Raw genomic sequence first — 17,096 nt, 5'->3', positions numbered from 1 at the left:
AACCTATAGTTCCTGGTATCAGATATTTTCAGATACTTTATATTGACAATGTTTAGGAGGACCTGGGTGGCTCAGTCAGTTAAGCATCTGACCCTTGGTCTCGGCTCCGGTCATGATCTCACGATTTGTGAATTTGAGCCTCACATCAGGCTCTGCACTGACGGCACAGAGCCTGCTTGGGATTCTCTCTCTCCCTCTGTCTCTGTGCCCATCCCTGCTTTCTCTCTCTCTTCCTCACAAATAAATAAATCAACTTAAAAAAAAAAAAAAAGAGGAAATGTTTAACTACTGCATTAAAATTAGTTCTAAAGAAACAAGTAACTTCAACATGGTTGACCACAGCTATTTGTTTGCTCTCTCCTAATACCCTACTACAATGACAGTAAAGGAATAAAAAACGAAATAACCCACAAAGAAAGCATGAAAAGCAAGCATTTCTGCCCCCTCCCATTCCCATGATATATGGGAATAATTAAAAGAAAAAAGCTTACAGCAAGTCTGTTCTCAAGATGTGATTCTGTGACATTTCAAATTAAAACTGACTTCCATATAAAATTATGTTCCGTCCTCAGTCAGTCAACATGTTACCAACTGTTTTATGTTAATAGCAAATTTTCCATTTCTCCACAGGATAGCTATGACTTCAAATTCAAGAAAAATAATTTATAGATAACTTGTCATAGGAGCAAATCTTTGTTAATTTTGAGAAAATGCAGGAAGAAAAAAAAGGGGGATGTACATGTACCTGAAAACAGCCCTTCACATTAAAACTAAACAATAAAGCAACTTCTATCTATCCACTTCTATCTATCAGACACATAGCTTCTGCACCTAGTGAGATTTTAAAATGATTCAAATCTAAATTCCTATAAATGGCAAGGTTTAATGAAAACAGTGTCAGAACCATAACACTGCAATAATACAGGTATTATGAAAATGTTTTCTGTATTCAAAACCTGCAATTCTCAAAATGAAGGGAGGATTTACATGATCACTTGACTAGGATAGCTATAAGTAATCCACTAGCACGCATTGAGTAAGTACTGAGACCACAGTAGCAGGGTTCAGTGAAATGAATGCAAAACACAGGGTGCAATTTCATTGCAATTTAAACTAGTTATTTAAAATACATGAGTGAATATAGATACAATTTGGATATACATGCAGCACAGTTAATAGCTATCAGGTAGCTGGAAAGACGAGAGGTAGGCTCTTCCATCTAGAAAAATCACAGGAAAAATTAACTGTAATGTACTAGTAGACAATTTTCTATGAAAGTATTGGGAAGACATTTATTCTTTTGGCAAAGCACAGAAAGCTGGATGAACTGTACTTTACACTTGGGAAGAAAAATAAGTTTCATGTCAGATGCAAGTCTTGCTATAATCATGTATGCATTTTAAATCTATAACTCAGTTATTTTGTAGTTAAATATAACAGAATTAATTATTCTGATGCAGTGGCTAATTAATTTATAATTACCTCTATTTTTTCTTTTGTCCAATTACCCTAAACCTTACGATTCCTGACATTTTCCTCTCCACCTGAATTATGTGTTGTTATTCTTCATTTTTTAAAAGGAATACCTGCTAATTTATGTCCTGAGCCTCTAAATTTATTGCCAGAAAAAAAGTACACAACAGCAATCTTTGTTACATTATCTGTAAGTTATGGCTTAATCCAACGAACAATCCTTTGTTAACTTCATCAAAAACACTTATGAAACACACACAACATATTACTGCAAGACACTGAACTAGGTGCTGAGAGAAATGTAAGTTCAAATAAGAGAGTCCATTTTTTTCAGTTTCATAGAGGAGATAAACGAGCAGTTTCCTCATTCATAAAATGAAGCTAATACCTAATTCATAGTTCCCTGGAGAACATAATGTAATCACTTAGCACAATGTCTAGCCCTTGATAGCTTTTAGTAAATGGGAATAGATATGCTGCAATTGCTACTCCGTCTCTACTTTTACAACAATAGTAAGTCTAAAATTATAATCCTTGGGATAACACATTTTGGCATTTTCTTTTTTTTTTTTTTAACTTTTTTGTTTGTTTGTTTGTTTGTTTGTTTGTTTTTTGAGACAGAGAGGGACAGAGCATGAACGGGGGAGGGGCAGAGAGAGAGGGAGACACAGAATCGGAAACAGGCTCCAGGCTCTGAGCCATCAGCCCAGAGCCTGACGTGGGGCTCGAACTCACGGACCGCGAGATCGTGACCTGAGCTGAAGTCGGCCGCTTAACCGACTGAGCCACCCAGGCGCCCCCATTTTGGCATTTTCTACATATCCATCCACATGAAAAAAAAAGGATCATTTAAATAAACTATTTATTAAATGACAAACATTAAGAAACTTTACAGGAAACCTTTCAAACGGTAAGACATTTTGCTGGAAAGCAAAATGTAAGTAAGATACTAAATACTTTGAAAACAATGATATTAAGGCATTCTAAAAAGTCACAAAATTTTTTCTGCTATACCAAATAGATAACATAATTGCTTTGTTTAATGGATACCTAAGAGGCAAATACCAATCACTGATCTCTGAGTAGTTGCTTTCTCATTGATTTACAGAACGATATTATCCTTCAAGTGAAGGAATATATTAGTCACATATTTTGGAATATTAGTGGAATGACCCATTCAGTAGTTATTTCACTCAATAATCTTCTAAATAAAAGGTGTTTTTCTGGAGTTCTTCGGAGGCAAAGGGACAAAGATACATTACAAGTTATTTTTTAAGAATTAGTGGTAACTAGAGGAGGCTGGCTGGCTCAGTCAGTTAGGCATCCAACTCTTGATTTTGGCTCAGGTCATGATCTCAGGGTTTGTGAGATTGAGTCCCACATCAGGCTCTGTGCTGTCAATGGGGAGCCAGCTTGGGATTCTCTCTCTCCTCTCTCTGCTCCTTCCTCTGCTCATGTTCTAACTCTCTCAAAATGAATAAATTAACATTTTTAAAAAGAGTAGTAACTAAATATAAAAATGGAAAGATATATTAATTAACAGGCAATTTAAAAATCACAATTTTTTAACAAACAAGAATATGTCTAATCTTACTACTAACAGATCTATATTTTAAAATAATAACATGTCATGAATAGACACTTCTCCAAAGAAGACATCCAGATGGCCAACTGACACATGAAAAAATGCTCAACATCACTCATCATCAGGGAAATACAAATCAAAACCACACTGAGATACCACCTCACACCTGTCAGAATGGCTAACATTAACAACTCAGGTAACAATAGATGTTGGCGAGGATGCGGAGGAAGAGGATCTTTTTTTGCACTGCTGGTGGGAATGCAAACTGGTGTAGCCACTCTGGAAAACAGTATGGAGGTTCCTCAAAAAACTAAAAATAGAACTACCCTACGACCCAGCAATTGCACTACTAGATATTTATCCAAGGGATACAGGTGTGCTGTTTTGAAGGGACACATGCACCCCAATGTCTATAGCAGCACTGTGAACAATAGCCAAAGTATGGAAAGAGCCCAGATGTCCATTGATGGATGAATGGATAAAGAAGATGTGGTATATCTATACAATGGAGTATTACTCGGCAATCAAAAAGAATGAAATCTTGCCATTTGCAACTACATGGATGGAACTAGAAGGTATTATGCGAAGCGAAATTAGTCAGAGAAAGTCAAGTATCATATGACTTCACTCATATGAGGACTTTAAGATACACAACAGATAAACATAAGGGAAAGGAAGCAGAAATAATACAAAAACAGGGAAGGGGACAAAACATAAGAGACTCTTAAATATGGAGAATAAACAAAGGTTACTGGAGGAGTGTGGGAGGGAGGATGGGCTAAATGGGTAAGGGGCATTAAGGAATCTACTCCTGAAGTCACTGTTGCACTATATGCTAACTTGGATGTAAATTAAAAAATTAATTAAAAATAAATAAAGGCAATGAGATATTTAAAAACTGTTTATAGAATAGGGTAAAAATAGAGATAGAAGAAAAGAAAAATAAAGATAAAAACCATACAATTTAAAAAATAATAAATAAATAAAATAGTAACATGTCATTTTTGCCTACACAATTGATTAAGGTTGAACAAAAATAATATCCTACATTGATAAATATATTAGAACGGCACTCAAATATTGCTGGTAGAAATTTAATTTGATGCAACTTTTCTGGTGGCCATTTTGACAATGTGTTTCTTTTTTTTTTTTTTTTATAAAGTTGATGAGTATTTTTTTTTTAATTTTTTTTCAACGTTTATTTATTTTTGGGACAGAGAGAGACAGAGCATGAACGGGGGAGGGGCAGAGAGAGAGGGAGACACAGAATCGGAAACAGGCTCCAGACTCTGAGCCATCAGCCCAGAGCCCGACGCGGGGCTCGAACTCCCGGACCGCGAGATCGTGACCTGGCTGAAGTCGGACGCTTAACCGACTGCGCCACCCAGGCGCCCCGACAATGTGTTTCAAAAGCCTTTAAACATGCATATGCTTTGACCCTACATTCTACTTCTAGAAACATATTCTAGGAAAATAATCATGAATGAGAATATAAATCAGGTATAAGCATATTACATAATTTTCAGTACTGAAAAACTAAAAACAACCTAGATAATGGGGAATTTTTTAACTAAAGTATGAGTCATACAATCAATCATTACTATATAATGATTATAATACAACCATATGGAAGTAAACAAGATATCACAATATTAGAATACTATGCATCTTTAAAAAATTTTTTTTAATGTTTATTCATTTTTGAAAGACAGAAACTGAGCACAAGCAGGGGTGGGGCAGAGAGAGGGGGGGACACAGAATCTGAAGCAGGCTCCAGGCTCTGAACTGTCAGCACAGAGCCCGACACGGGGCTCAAACTCACAAACCACGAGATCATGACCCGAGCCGAAGTGGGACACTTAACCACCCAGGCGCCCCTAGAATACTATGCATCTTTTAAAAATGAGAAAGTTCTGTACATATCAAAACAGAATTATCTATATTATATATTTCTAACTAAAGAAAAGTTATGTGCAGAAATGTGTATATGGCATACTGCCATTTCTGTAAAAAAAAGAAAAAAGAAAAAATTACATACACATATTTGTTTCATTAAGCATATATTATATCTGGAAGACATAAGGGAATACCTACGGAAAAAAGAAATGAGTATCTAGAGACAGAGTAGGAATATACTCTTGTATACTCTTGTGTACCTGTGGATTTTGAATCATGTGAATATATTTCTATTTCTATAAGTAAAATAATGTCATAGAATATTAAATAACATAGGAAGGAGTTCTGCTTTCAATTAAGCTAAGTAAGTTCCTATCAGACCAACCCTCCCTTAGATAACTATAAACTTGGGATGTAATACAAACTATCAGGCACCTGCGTGGCTCAGTCGGTTAAGTATGTGACTTTGGCTCAGGGCATGATCCCGAGAGATCATGGGTTCGAGTCCTGAATCAGGTGAGCTTGAGCCCCACTTGGGTGAACACAAGCCCCACTTTGGGTGAGCCCCACTTCTCTCTCTCTCATTGTCTCTCTCTCCCTCCCTCCCTCTCTCTCTTTGCCCTCACTTGCACCCTCTCTCTTTCTCAAAAAAATACAGATTACCTGAAGGTTCTTTACCGTGAACAAAAGCAGGAAAATTCTGGAGGGGGACATTTGGAAGATGGGATGAAACACAGGATAAATTTCCTATTTGTGTTCTGGCTTTAGCTCAAGGGAAGGCCACAGTCAATGCTGTGCAGTATTGTGCAGGTATTTACAGAAAATCTCCGTCTTTCTGGCTTGAAGAACCAGAGGTCAACCACAGGTACTAGAAAGGGAAGGAGGAATCCCATAAAAGACGGAGTGACAGAGAAGAACCCCCAAATTCTGTGGAAAAAAAAAACCTGCCCAAATCTCCATCTGCTGTGTGAATCGCCATGTCAGGCAGTTTGCAAGCAGCTCAGCTAAAGATGAAAGAACTCAGCTGAAATTTGAGTTGCCCGCCCGTTGGGTTTACAGATTGAGTACAACCAATTAAATTGTCTGCCAAATCAAGAGTTATTTCTTTTTAGGTGAGTTTTGGTGGTTTGTGGCTTTCAAGGAATTAGTTCATTTCCTTTACTTATTGAATACACTTAGAGCTGTTTGTAGTATTCCTCTATTACCTTCCTTATTGTGCTGTGGTTGATAATGATATTTCTCTTCCTGACATATAACTTGTGTTGTTTTCCTCTTTTTCTTTGTCAAACTGTCTACAGTGTATCAATTTTATTGCTCTTTTCAAAGAACCAGCTTTTGGTTTGATCAATTTTCTCCACTGCTTTGTTATTTTCAATGTTATTGATTTCTGCTCTTGTTTTTATTATTTCCTTACTTGACTGGGATTTTTGTTTGGTTTGGTTTGTTTGATTCATTTTGTTTCCTTTCTTTTTTTTTATTTAAAAAAATTTTTTTAATGTTTTTTTATTTTTGAGAGAGGGAGAAACGGACCACAAGTGGGGGAGGGTTAGAGAGAGAAGACACAGAATCCGAAGCAGGCTCCAGGCTCTGAGCTGTCAGCACAGAGCTTGACGTGGGGCTCAAACTCACAAACCAGGAGATCATGACCTGAGCCCAAGTCAGACGCTTAACCACCTGAGCCACCCAGGCGCCTCCATTTTGTTTCATTTCTTAAGGTTGAACGTTTAAGTATATTATTGATTTAAGACCTTTCTTACTTTGTTCTGTGAACACTAAGTGCTATAAATTTCCCTGTAAGCACTATTTTGCTGCATCCCATAAATTTTGGTATATTCATTTTCACTTCATTCCACTCAAAATATTTTCTAATTTCCCTTGAGACTTTTTTTGACCCACAGATTAAAAGTATGTTGTGCAATTTCCAAGTATTTGGGGACTTTCCAGATATCCTTCTAAAATTGATTTTTAATTTAATTTCATTATCACCAGAAACCATCCTTTGCTCACTGTTTCTTTTAAATTTGGTAACATTTGTTTTATGACCCAGGATATGGGTAACCTTGATGTTTGATGTGCACTTGAAAAGAATATATGTTACACTGTTGTTGTTGGGTGGAGTATCCTATAAATAATCAGTTAGATATAGTGGTTGATGGTATTATTCAGGTTTTTTATTATCCTTGCAGATTTCCTGTCCAGTGGTTCTTCTGATAACTAAAAGTACTGAAGTCTCCAAATATAATTATGAAATTGTCTATTTTTCCTTTGAATTCTGTCAGTTCTTCATGTATTTTGAAGTTTTGTTGTTAGATGCATATATATTTACCAGGGAAACATAATAAGCCTAAAATAACCTTTCTTTGATTATGTAGTGTCCCTCTTTCTCCCTGGTATTTCATCTTGCTCTAAAGTCTAATTTGTCTAAGGGCACCTGGGTGGCTCAGTCAGTTGAGCATCTGACTTAGGCTCAGGTTTGTGGGTTCAAACCCTGCATCAGGCTCTGTGCTGATAGCTCAGAGCATGGAGCCTACTTCAGATTCTGTGTCTCCTTCTCCTTCAGCCCCTCCCTGCTCACGCTCTGTCTCTCTCTCTCTCTCTCTCTCTCTCTCTCTCAGAATGAACACATGTTTAAAAAAATTTAAAAATAAAAGAATTATTATCCTCTCAAAATTATATAGTGCTTCAGTCATCTCAGAGGGAAAAAAAGCTTACATCAGTTTACAAAATTTCAGTTTAATAAAACTATATCTCTACTAAGAATAATTCCCCCCAAACCAGATTTTATCATATCTACATTATACCTAGACAAAATATAATTTTTCATTCTGATATTATTTCAATGATAAAATTACCTTTGTGCTTATTCAGAAGCTTGTAGCCTTCACAGTATCTGCCTGGTGAAAGCATCATCTTGGCTGTGTCAAGATAAGAGTATGTTGCAGCAAAATCAAACTCCGTTTTACCATCCCACCAACCTTTCTGCTTAGCATAGTTTCTCAGGTCTGGATGTTCCCGATCAATCTTGGTTGTTATAGAAAGCTGATTAGAAATATTACGAACTCCCTCTATTTTCAAAGAAGAACAAGGAAAGGGAAGAGAAAAATCACATTTAACATACTGTATTTATCTGTACATTGTAATTATTAACCACTATTTAAATGTGAATGTAGACTTCTATTACACACTCAAAGACATAAAAGAATTACTTTAAAAAAAATTTTTTTAAGTTTATTCATTTTGAGAGAGACAGAGCATGTGAATAGGGAAGGGGCAGAGAGAAAGGGAGAGAGAATCCCAAGCAGGCTCTATACTGTCAGGACAGACCCTGACACAGTGCTCAATCCCACAAAATGTGAGATCACGACCTGAGCTGAAGTCAGACACATAAGTGACTGAGCCACCCAGGCACCCCCTAGAAGTTACTTTTTAAGAAGTAGTCATAAATAATATTAGAACAGAAATATAAGACTTTGCAAAATATCATGGCACTAAGTTATAACAAATTTTCAACTAAAAAACAAAACAGGTGGGAGGGAGGGGAGGGTGGGTGATGGGTATTGAGGAGGGCACCTTTTGGGATGAGCACTGGGTGTTGTATGGAAACCAATTTGACAATAAACTTCATATATTGAAAATAAATAAAAAATAAATAAAAAATAAAAAACAAAACAGAAGAAACAATAAAAACCAGTTCTAAAGAGATCATAGTAAATAAAAGAGATCACGAAAAATGAAAGTTGGTGAATGTTTTAAAACAGATTTAGAATAACACTCTGACAAGTAGAAATCAACTGCCCCCCAATTAGAAAATAATAAAATGTCTAAATTCACTTTTATATCTTAACAAACACACAGGCAATATATAAAATGAAATGTCCATCAAAACTGGCAATGACTTATTTTGAAAAATAACATCCAAATCCTCCAAAGCTCAAGGCTATCTTCATGAAGACTTTCTGAATTTTTCCAGTCCACAATTACTTTTCCCTTCTCTAATTGTTCACAGCATCTATGTGCCTGAATCATTCATGCAACACGCAATATTTTCTCATGTGTACCTTATCTCCCCTGTAAAACTAGGAGATCCAGGAGGTAAGTACATAGGAAGTACATGATCATGCTTAAGCACAAGGCTGTACTCTAATGAAAGAATATTGAACTGAGAGTCAGGATGGAAAGATTTAAATTCTAAGCCTTTCAATCACTGCCTTGAGTAAATCACATCCCTTTTCTGGATTTCCTCACTTTAAAAATGAAAGGAATATTTGATCACAAAGAAACCACGAAAAACATGTAAAGCATCCCAAAACAATCAAATTGTGTTATTCAGTGTTTATGCTTTACTATAATATCAACATATTCTTTCCAACCCTAATGGACAGACACAAATCCCCAGCAACACTCCCACTCCCCTTGCCTTACCTCCTTATGCATGTGTGATCAAATTTTTGAGTTCAGCCCAAAGGTAAATGAGGAAGAAATGGCAAGGGGTTATTAAGTGGAAAAGTACTATAAAACAGCCAAGAGCAGCTGCACAGAAAATATATACAGGTCATATAAAATTAATATCATAATATGAAAAAGAGATAACATCATCTTTTCCTCTTTTTCAGAAAAGTTTTTTATAGTGCTCTTTCACTATTACATTCTTTCACATTTTTTTTTCATTTCCCCTGCACTTTAACCCTTTATTGCACTGGATTACAAATCTTGAGAAACAATTAAATGCAATGTCTACAGTTAAGGGGGTTATTTTATTAATTGTAAAACAAACTAAAAACAAATTAAATCATGAGAAGTTGTCCATACCTTGTACTTTTTCTGCTGCCCAGTACTTCCCTGCAGTCTCCAGAATCCAGGCTTCTTTCCTATCAGCTATCAGGAAACTGTTATGATAGCTGAATACCATCCTACCCTCTGAACAATTTCCACCCTGGCCATATTTTTCTAATAGATCAACAATGACATTGAGGGCTTTTTCAGCTGTATCAGCTCTTTCAAGGCCAAGTCTAAAATAAAAATATTAAAGTTCTCAGATTAAAATAAATCTCCATTATTTTTCTTAAATAATTTCATGCACATGAGATTTTATTTTATATTCAAAATAAAAGTTCTTTTTTAAGAACTTTATCTGTTTTAAGTTAACAGATAAACTGAAATCCAACTTTAAAAAAATTTTTTTTTAACGTTTATTTTTTTTTTAATTTTTTTTTTAACGTTTATTTATTTTTGAGACAGAGAGAGACAGAGCATGAATGGGGGAGGGTCAGAGAGAGGGAGGAGACACAGACTCTGAAACAGGCTCCAGGCTCCGAGCTGTCAGCACAGAGCCTGACGCGGGGCTCAAACTCACAGACCGCGAGATCATGACCTGAGCCGAAGTCGGCCGCTCAAAGACTGAGCCACCCAGGCGCCCCAACGTTTATTATTTTTGAGAGAGACAGAGAGACAGAGACAGAGCACAAGAGAGGGAGGGGCAGAAGAGAGCGAGAGACACAGAATCTGAAGCAGGCTCCAGGCTCCAAGCTGTCAGCACAGAGCTCAGTGCAGGGCTCGAACTCACAAACTGTGAGAACATGACCTGAGCCGAAGCTGAACGCTTAACTGACTGAGCCACCCAGGCACCCCTGAAATCCAACTTCTAAGCCATTCCTTCTGAAGTCAGTTTGAAATCATGAAAATAAAGTTTTTGGAGTGAAGTAGCTCAATGTTAAAATTCCAATGTGGTAACTTATTGCCAAGTTGCTTTGTCTCTGTACCTCAGGTATCTCATCTGTAAAATGAGGATAATAATATATAGTCCATGAGGTTACTGTGAGAATTAAGGTCTGATAAAGTATATTTGGTATTTCCAATAAACCATAATTTTCAACCCCTTCTCTCAATGATATTTGAGGCTTCAAATTACATGCCTATATGGGCATACTTCGGAGATAATGCAGGAGCAGTTACAGGCCACTGGAATAAAATGAATATTGCGAAAAGTGAGTCAAATGAATTTTTTGGTTTCCAAGTGTATATAAAAGTTATGTTCACACTATACTGTAGTCTATTAAGTATGCAACAGCATTACGTCTAAAAAAAACAATTATATACCTTAATTTAAAACTATTGCTAAAAAATGCTAACCATTATCTGAGCTTTCAATAAGTTATAATCACTGATTACAGATCACCATAAGAAATATAATAATAATAAAAAGTTTGAAATAGTGTGAGAATTGGGGCGCCTGGATGACTCAGTCAGTTGAGCATCCAACTCTTGGTTTTGGCTCAGGTCATGATCTCACAGCTCATGAGTTCAAACCCCACATCGGGCTCTGTGCTGACAGTGCAGACCTGCTTGGGATTCTCTCTCCCTCTCTCTGCCCCTCCCCCACTCATGCTGTCTCTGTCTCCCTCAAAATAAATAAACACACTTAAAAAATATACAAATAAAAAAAATAGCGTGAGACACAAAAATCGTGTGAGATACCAAAATGTGACACAGAGACACAAAGTGAGCAAATGCTATTGTAAAAAATGGCACCAACAGACTTGCCTGACACAGCATTGCCACAAACCTTCCATTTCTAAAAAATGCAGTATCTGTGAAGTGCAATAAAGGAAACCATAATAAAGTGAGGTATGCCTGTATTCTAAAGCATTTGAACACAAACTATGAAGTATCGACATCCCCAAAATGGGACAAAAATAGGAAAATAAAACTGGCAAGAGTTACACCAAAATTAAAATTTTAGACATGGTCTATACCAGAAAAATATAATTAAAAAATAACCTGACAAGATCCATGCCCAGTAGCGCCTCTTCATCACACACCTCTTCTCTTCCCCATACAGCTTCATTCCCAATGCAAACTCCATGCTCGTTGGCTCCCATTTCTGCCCCCCATAACCAAGCTGGGCGACTGAGGACAACAGCATATGTTTCAGGAACTTGATCAATTTCTATGTAAGTACACTGTAAAGAAAGGCATAACAACAACCATAAAACCAAAAAAGAAAAAGTTACCAAATTCTAGAATCCTAAAAATCAGAAGACATACCCGTTATGAAATAAAGTATAACTAACTTAAAAATTTCAATAATAAAGTCATTACCCCTAAAACATATTCAGAATTGACCCTAAAGCTTTTATTCCTTCAAATATTTACTAAGCATCTCCTCTTATAAAGTACTCTGCTAAGAGATATGTTAGTTACAAAGATGAATTAGATACAGATCTTGCTTTCAAGAAACTAAGACTTGCACATTAACTAAAACATAACAAAATGTAAAGTATAAGGGCTGTGAAGAAAGATAAAAATGAGGTGCTAACGGAAGCTCAGTAGAGAGATAGTTTCTAGTTGTGAAATCTTGAAACATTTTGTAGAGGAGGATGTATTGAGTTGATGCTCAAGGGAGGAGACCTCAATCTCAATGTCTAGTATTTCTTGATTAGTGACCTAAGTCCCATATGTTAGCCCTTACATACAAGAGAATTGCTTGTATGAATTACATACAAGAGAATTATGTAGCATGTGAAAGTCAACCATCTGGTATGTCCACAGTAGTGAAAAGAATAAGAACCACTGGGTTCAGAACAGGAGAAATTTAAACATAAAGAGAGAAAGTGGAAAGGGACCCATGATGAATAAATAGTCTCAGCAAAAGAAAAAAAAATTTCCCTGTATACAGGAAACATCTTATTTAATATATTTTATTATTAGAATATCAATAAAATGAAATCTAAAAAATATGTTAGCAATAAAAGCATAATGTGAAACTTTAAGTTCTGTGTTGAATGGGTTTTTAATAAAAATTTTTAAAGGATCATTTAATTAATGTGTATACTACCGAATGATTGCATAAAATGCATATTAATAATGTAACCACAGGGCCCCATAGACCTTTTTTGATGTTAAAACTGTTATTTCCAGAGATTGGAATGACTTTCTCTATTCTACACCAATCAGAATCCTTTTTGGCCATCAAACTCCAGCTGAATCCCAGCTCCTGGGGAAGCCTTCCTCGATCTCTAGTCTGAATTAATTGCTCCTTCTCTATTGCTGACACAACTTGTGGCTCTTATTAAAGCATCCCACTTTACAATGGGGTTAATTACATATACATCCTATTCCTCTACTAGACTCTAAGCTCCTGGAAGACAGAACTAGTCTTGACAGCAGGCGTTAAATCCTTGCCCTATTTGACATGCTTGCATATGATAAACATTCAAATATTTGATCAAAGAATCAACAACTATTTCTATTGTTTTTTCAGCTTCCTCCACATCACTGAAAGAAAAGACCAGAAGTCTAATTCTGACTCAAATTATTTTTCAAATTTAAATTCTTGAATTTTTAACTTCTAGAATCTCTGCCAAATAACTAGCTAATTAAAAGGCTGCTTATGATACTTTTAAAGAAAACCATTGCTAACAAAACATGTACTTCACCTACCTGAAGATGTTCTCTCGGGTTCTCATGAACTGCAGCAGGAAAATAAACTACCTCCTGTACTTCATCACACAATCTATCTGAATTTTTTCCAAAAATAATCCTGTTATCAACCGTTGCTGGAGGTAATGCCACAAAAGTATCACAGGAACAAGGTTCCATTTTTTAAAAACTAAAAAACACATAGAAGATTCAAAATAAAAAGGGAGAAACATTTTTAGTATATACAAAACAAAGAGTTTTACTTGACAACCAAGGGATGTTATTGCCATATCAAATAAAGAGTGTTCATGAACGTTTTAAACTTTGTACTGCACTACAAAAATCTGTAAGAAAATGACTTGGGAATGAATCTTGTACTACAAGAATCAATAAGAAAATGACATTACAAGTAACTTCTTCTAGTCTATAGGTTAAATTTATCCTCTAAGATCTTTCTCTCCCGAATTTTTCCCTGAATCTCCTTTCAGTATTTCCATATTTGGGAACCCATGCACTTAACTCTACTGCTATGAAGACTATATTTGTGTACGCCTATGAGTTTCCATATTTGCGCACATATATGAGTCTCCTTCTGGACAATAAGATCCATGAGAGCTGGGAGCGTGCTTTATTAATCTTTGTATTCTCATCACCTGAAGTTATGAAATGTCCCAGTACTTCCTCAAAGGAAGGAAGGGGTCTCCTTTGAGCTGGAGAAGAATACACCCAGATTATAATACTGAGAAGACTGAAATTTTAAGACTCACTGAATCAGACAAATACAAAAACATGTCAATCAAAATACCAAACTGTTGATATGTCTAGGAAGAAGTTCACATACATAACTTATAAATCCTGATTGTAGAATTTAGTATCAAGATTGTGTCTTCATTTGTAATTTGGAAAACCTGAAATCCTCAGTTTTGGTAGATCATATTTGCTTCCAGAATGGACATACTGTTTTAGAGTTTCCTGCTTTCCCTTATTTTATAATGCCCAAACTTTAGAATCGCTTTACACAAACAGATACTAGCAGTTTATTTTATTAAAAAATTTTTTTTTGAGAGAGAGAGAATCTTAACCAGGCTCCATGGTCAGCGACCCTGGGATCAGGACTTGAGCAGAACTCGAGATTGGATGATCCACTGACTGAGTCACCCAGGTAACCCATACTAGCAGTTTAAAAACAAAAAGTAAGTTTAATAAATGTGTCATTCAAAAGAAAACAAGTGACTCAAGTAAGAAAGAAACACATTCAGCCTGAAACTCCTAACACTTTACTCTTTTCTTGTTGTTGAAAGAGGGAAGTCACGATTGCTGCTGTTCTTTTCTGTGTAAATTTCAACCTTTATGTCCTAGGTCCAGTTCTATTTGTGTTCCAAAGTTAGTTATACCACTGCATGACCTTGGCAAGCTATTCAGTCTCGAACTAAGCCTTCTGCCTCATCGGTAAATATCTCAGGAGGTTGTTATTAGAATTTAAAAAGACAGTGTGTAAAGCGTTTTTGCACAGTGCAAGGAACATATCAGACACTCAAATGAAAGCTGTTATTATTGGGCAGAAGAGTATATTTCTCATAAAAGGCTTCTTCTTGTTATCATACCCACCCCCTCCTTGCTGAGGATTTGGTTGGTGGATCCCCTACAGCAAAGCAGCCATGTCCACTCAAAACCCTGGAGTCTGAAGGGCCGTCAAAATGCACTAGATGACCTATGCTAACTGGAGTCATACGAGAAGCTAAGGAAACACGCCACCTACTTAGGAAAACGCCTAGCACGTTTAGAAGGGGATGGCTTGAGAGTCTTTATTAACTCCCAGTACGCATTCATCATCAACAAATGTTTAGGAACATCTTTCTGAACCAGGCACGGTACAGCTGAGAATCCTCGCTCTTACGGAGTTGACATTCCATTTTACATGCTTTAGCGTTTTTAGAAATATCACGTCGTTTGATCCACCCGATCCGTACGTACTACAGTTTGGACAAGAAGTACTATTTTCAAAACGCATTCGAGAAAACTCGGTGCGGAGAACTTTATGTACCCGGAGTCAGAGTTCACAGAATAAAGAGAACGAACTTCAAGCACCCCTTGCCACCCAGCACACACTCTGCACCCCAGCTGGCGGCGCTCAGCCCGCAGCCGGCTCACCCCAGACCCGGGGCCTCTCCCGGAGCCCCTCGGTCCCGCCACGCCACAGCGCGCGGCTTCCCACCTAGCACCACAACTTTGCACGCCCCTGCCCCGTTCACGCCCCTCACCTGGCCTAGGAGCTACCCTCAGAGGAAGGGGTAAGGGGTGTGCTAGGGCGGGCGGAGGAGCTAGCGGCCGGAAGCTGTCACCTTTGACCGCGGAAGTTCCCGCTGCCACTGGAGGCGCAGTTCCGGTTAGGCGGCAGTATTTGTTTACGTTGTTCACAGTTCCAGTGGCCGCCGGCCCCAGCTTAGGCTTCAAGATGGGGAAGTCTTTTGCCAATTTCATGTGCAAGAAGGACTTTCATCCCGCCTCCAAATCCAATATCAAGAAAGTGAGTAAGGGGAGCCGGGTAGGGTTCTGGCTCTTGGCGCCTGGGATCCCCAGGGCTGGAGGTGATGAAAGTGGTTGTGTCTGTGGGATTTCTGGAACAGTCGCCGCTTCCCCAGGCCTGACACCCTGGTCTTCCCGCCCCTTTTTCTCTGCTGAGAAACTCGCTAATAAAGCTGGCCTCGACGCTTATTCTCCATCAGCCGGGAGGCGGGCAGCCTTCGTCTGCCCGGTCGGCTTGTCATCTAGAATGTGTAAATCTGTAAGATACGAAGTATGATCATATGGTTCCTCGTTACTTTCTCAACTGTTTTTGGTTTTGTCTTTTCGGATCACAGGGATCGTGGCTTCTGAGCTCTGCTATCCCGTACAAAAGTGATTCCCTGTTTATTTAAGATAGCTCTTAAGAGGGAAATAAAGGCACCTCTTCCTGTCTTTATCCCACCCGATAATGTAGCGTCTGCCGGGTGAACTCTTTGAAGTTTGGCTGTTTATTTTACTTAATATTTTTTTTAATTGACGTGTATACAACGTTACATTAGTTTCCGATATACAACGACGTTTGACTTTTTTTTGAATTTTTTATTATTGTTTTTTTAAAGTAACCTCTACACTCGACGTGCAGCTCTAACTCCTGCCCAGGAAATCAAGAGGCGCTTGCTCTACCAACTTGGTCAGCCAAGCGCTCCCAGCACAATCACTTTTAGCCCTGAGATCTTACACAAATACTTAATATCCTTTATCCTCAGCCTCCTAATCTATAAATTTAAAATGAACAGTATCAGTTGCCTTGACTTGTGAAATTGTTATGAGGACTAAATAAGCTGCTATAGATAAAGGCTTGAAACAAAGTACCACATAGAGGGATTGCTCAATAAAATGTTAATTGCTCCTATACACATACTTATTTTTAGCCTACTCCTAAAATGCATGTATTACCCAGAGCTTCATCCTTGGCCTATGCCTTACTTTATATGCTTTCCCAGGCAATCACGTCCAATTTCATGGTTTTAACTACTTCTTTACTCAGGACTCTCAAATCTACAGTCTCACATTTCTTCTCCCAGCTTGGGGCATGTCAAGACCACTACATACTGGAAATTATCATCTTGACATATTACAGGCATCTCAAGCTCAACATGTCTGAAATGGATATGTCTTTCATTCAAAATCTGCTCTTCATTTTATACTTCCTATCTCA

General features: G+C 37.4%; 2 protein-coding genes across 4 annotated transcripts in view; one reads left to right on the top strand and one right to left on the bottom strand.

Moving 5' to 3' along the window:
* Positions 1 to 15,715, bottom strand: part of SCRN3 (secernin 3) — a 32,617-nt gene extending 16,902 nt beyond the window's left edge. Inside the window, exons 1-5 of one of the 3 annotated variants that reach the window (XM_043577079.1) lie at positions 15,634 to 15,715; positions 13,394 to 13,562; positions 11,732 to 11,913; positions 9,764 to 9,963; positions 7,807 to 8,019 (exon numbers count right to left, since the gene is read on the bottom strand). In XM_043577079.1, the coding sequence (XP_043433014.1) occupies positions 7,807 to 8,019; positions 9,764 to 9,963; positions 11,732 to 11,913; positions 13,394 to 13,552 (754 nt within the window). In that variant the 5' untranslated portion in view covers positions 13,553 to 13,562; positions 15,634 to 15,715. The remainder of the gene's footprint in view (positions 1 to 7,806; positions 8,020 to 9,763; positions 9,964 to 11,731; positions 11,914 to 13,393; positions 13,563 to 15,633) is intronic. The other 2 variants (XM_043577080.1, XM_043577081.1) reach the window with 2 other exon arrangements.
* A 31-nt stretch (positions 15,716 to 15,746) lies between these two features.
* CIR1 (corepressor interacting with RBPJ, CIR1) overlaps positions 15,747 to 17,096 on the top strand; it is a 45,135-nt gene continuing 43,785 nt past the window's right edge. Inside the window, exon 1 of the mRNA XM_043577078.1 lies at positions 15,747 to 15,899. Coding sequence (XP_043433013.1) covers positions 15,828 to 15,899 — 72 coding nt within the window. The 5' untranslated portion in view covers positions 15,747 to 15,827. The remainder of the gene's footprint in view (positions 15,900 to 17,096) is intronic.

Source organism: Prionailurus bengalensis, chromosome C1, assembly GCF_016509475.1.
Source record: "Prionailurus bengalensis isolate Pbe53 chromosome C1, Fcat_Pben_1.1_paternal_pri, whole genome shotgun sequence".
Taxonomy (NCBI): Eukaryota; Metazoa; Chordata; class Mammalia; order Carnivora; family Felidae; genus Prionailurus; species Prionailurus bengalensis.
The sequence above is the reverse complement of the archived record's forward strand: the minus strand, read 5'-3'. Positions and strand labels throughout refer to the sequence as shown.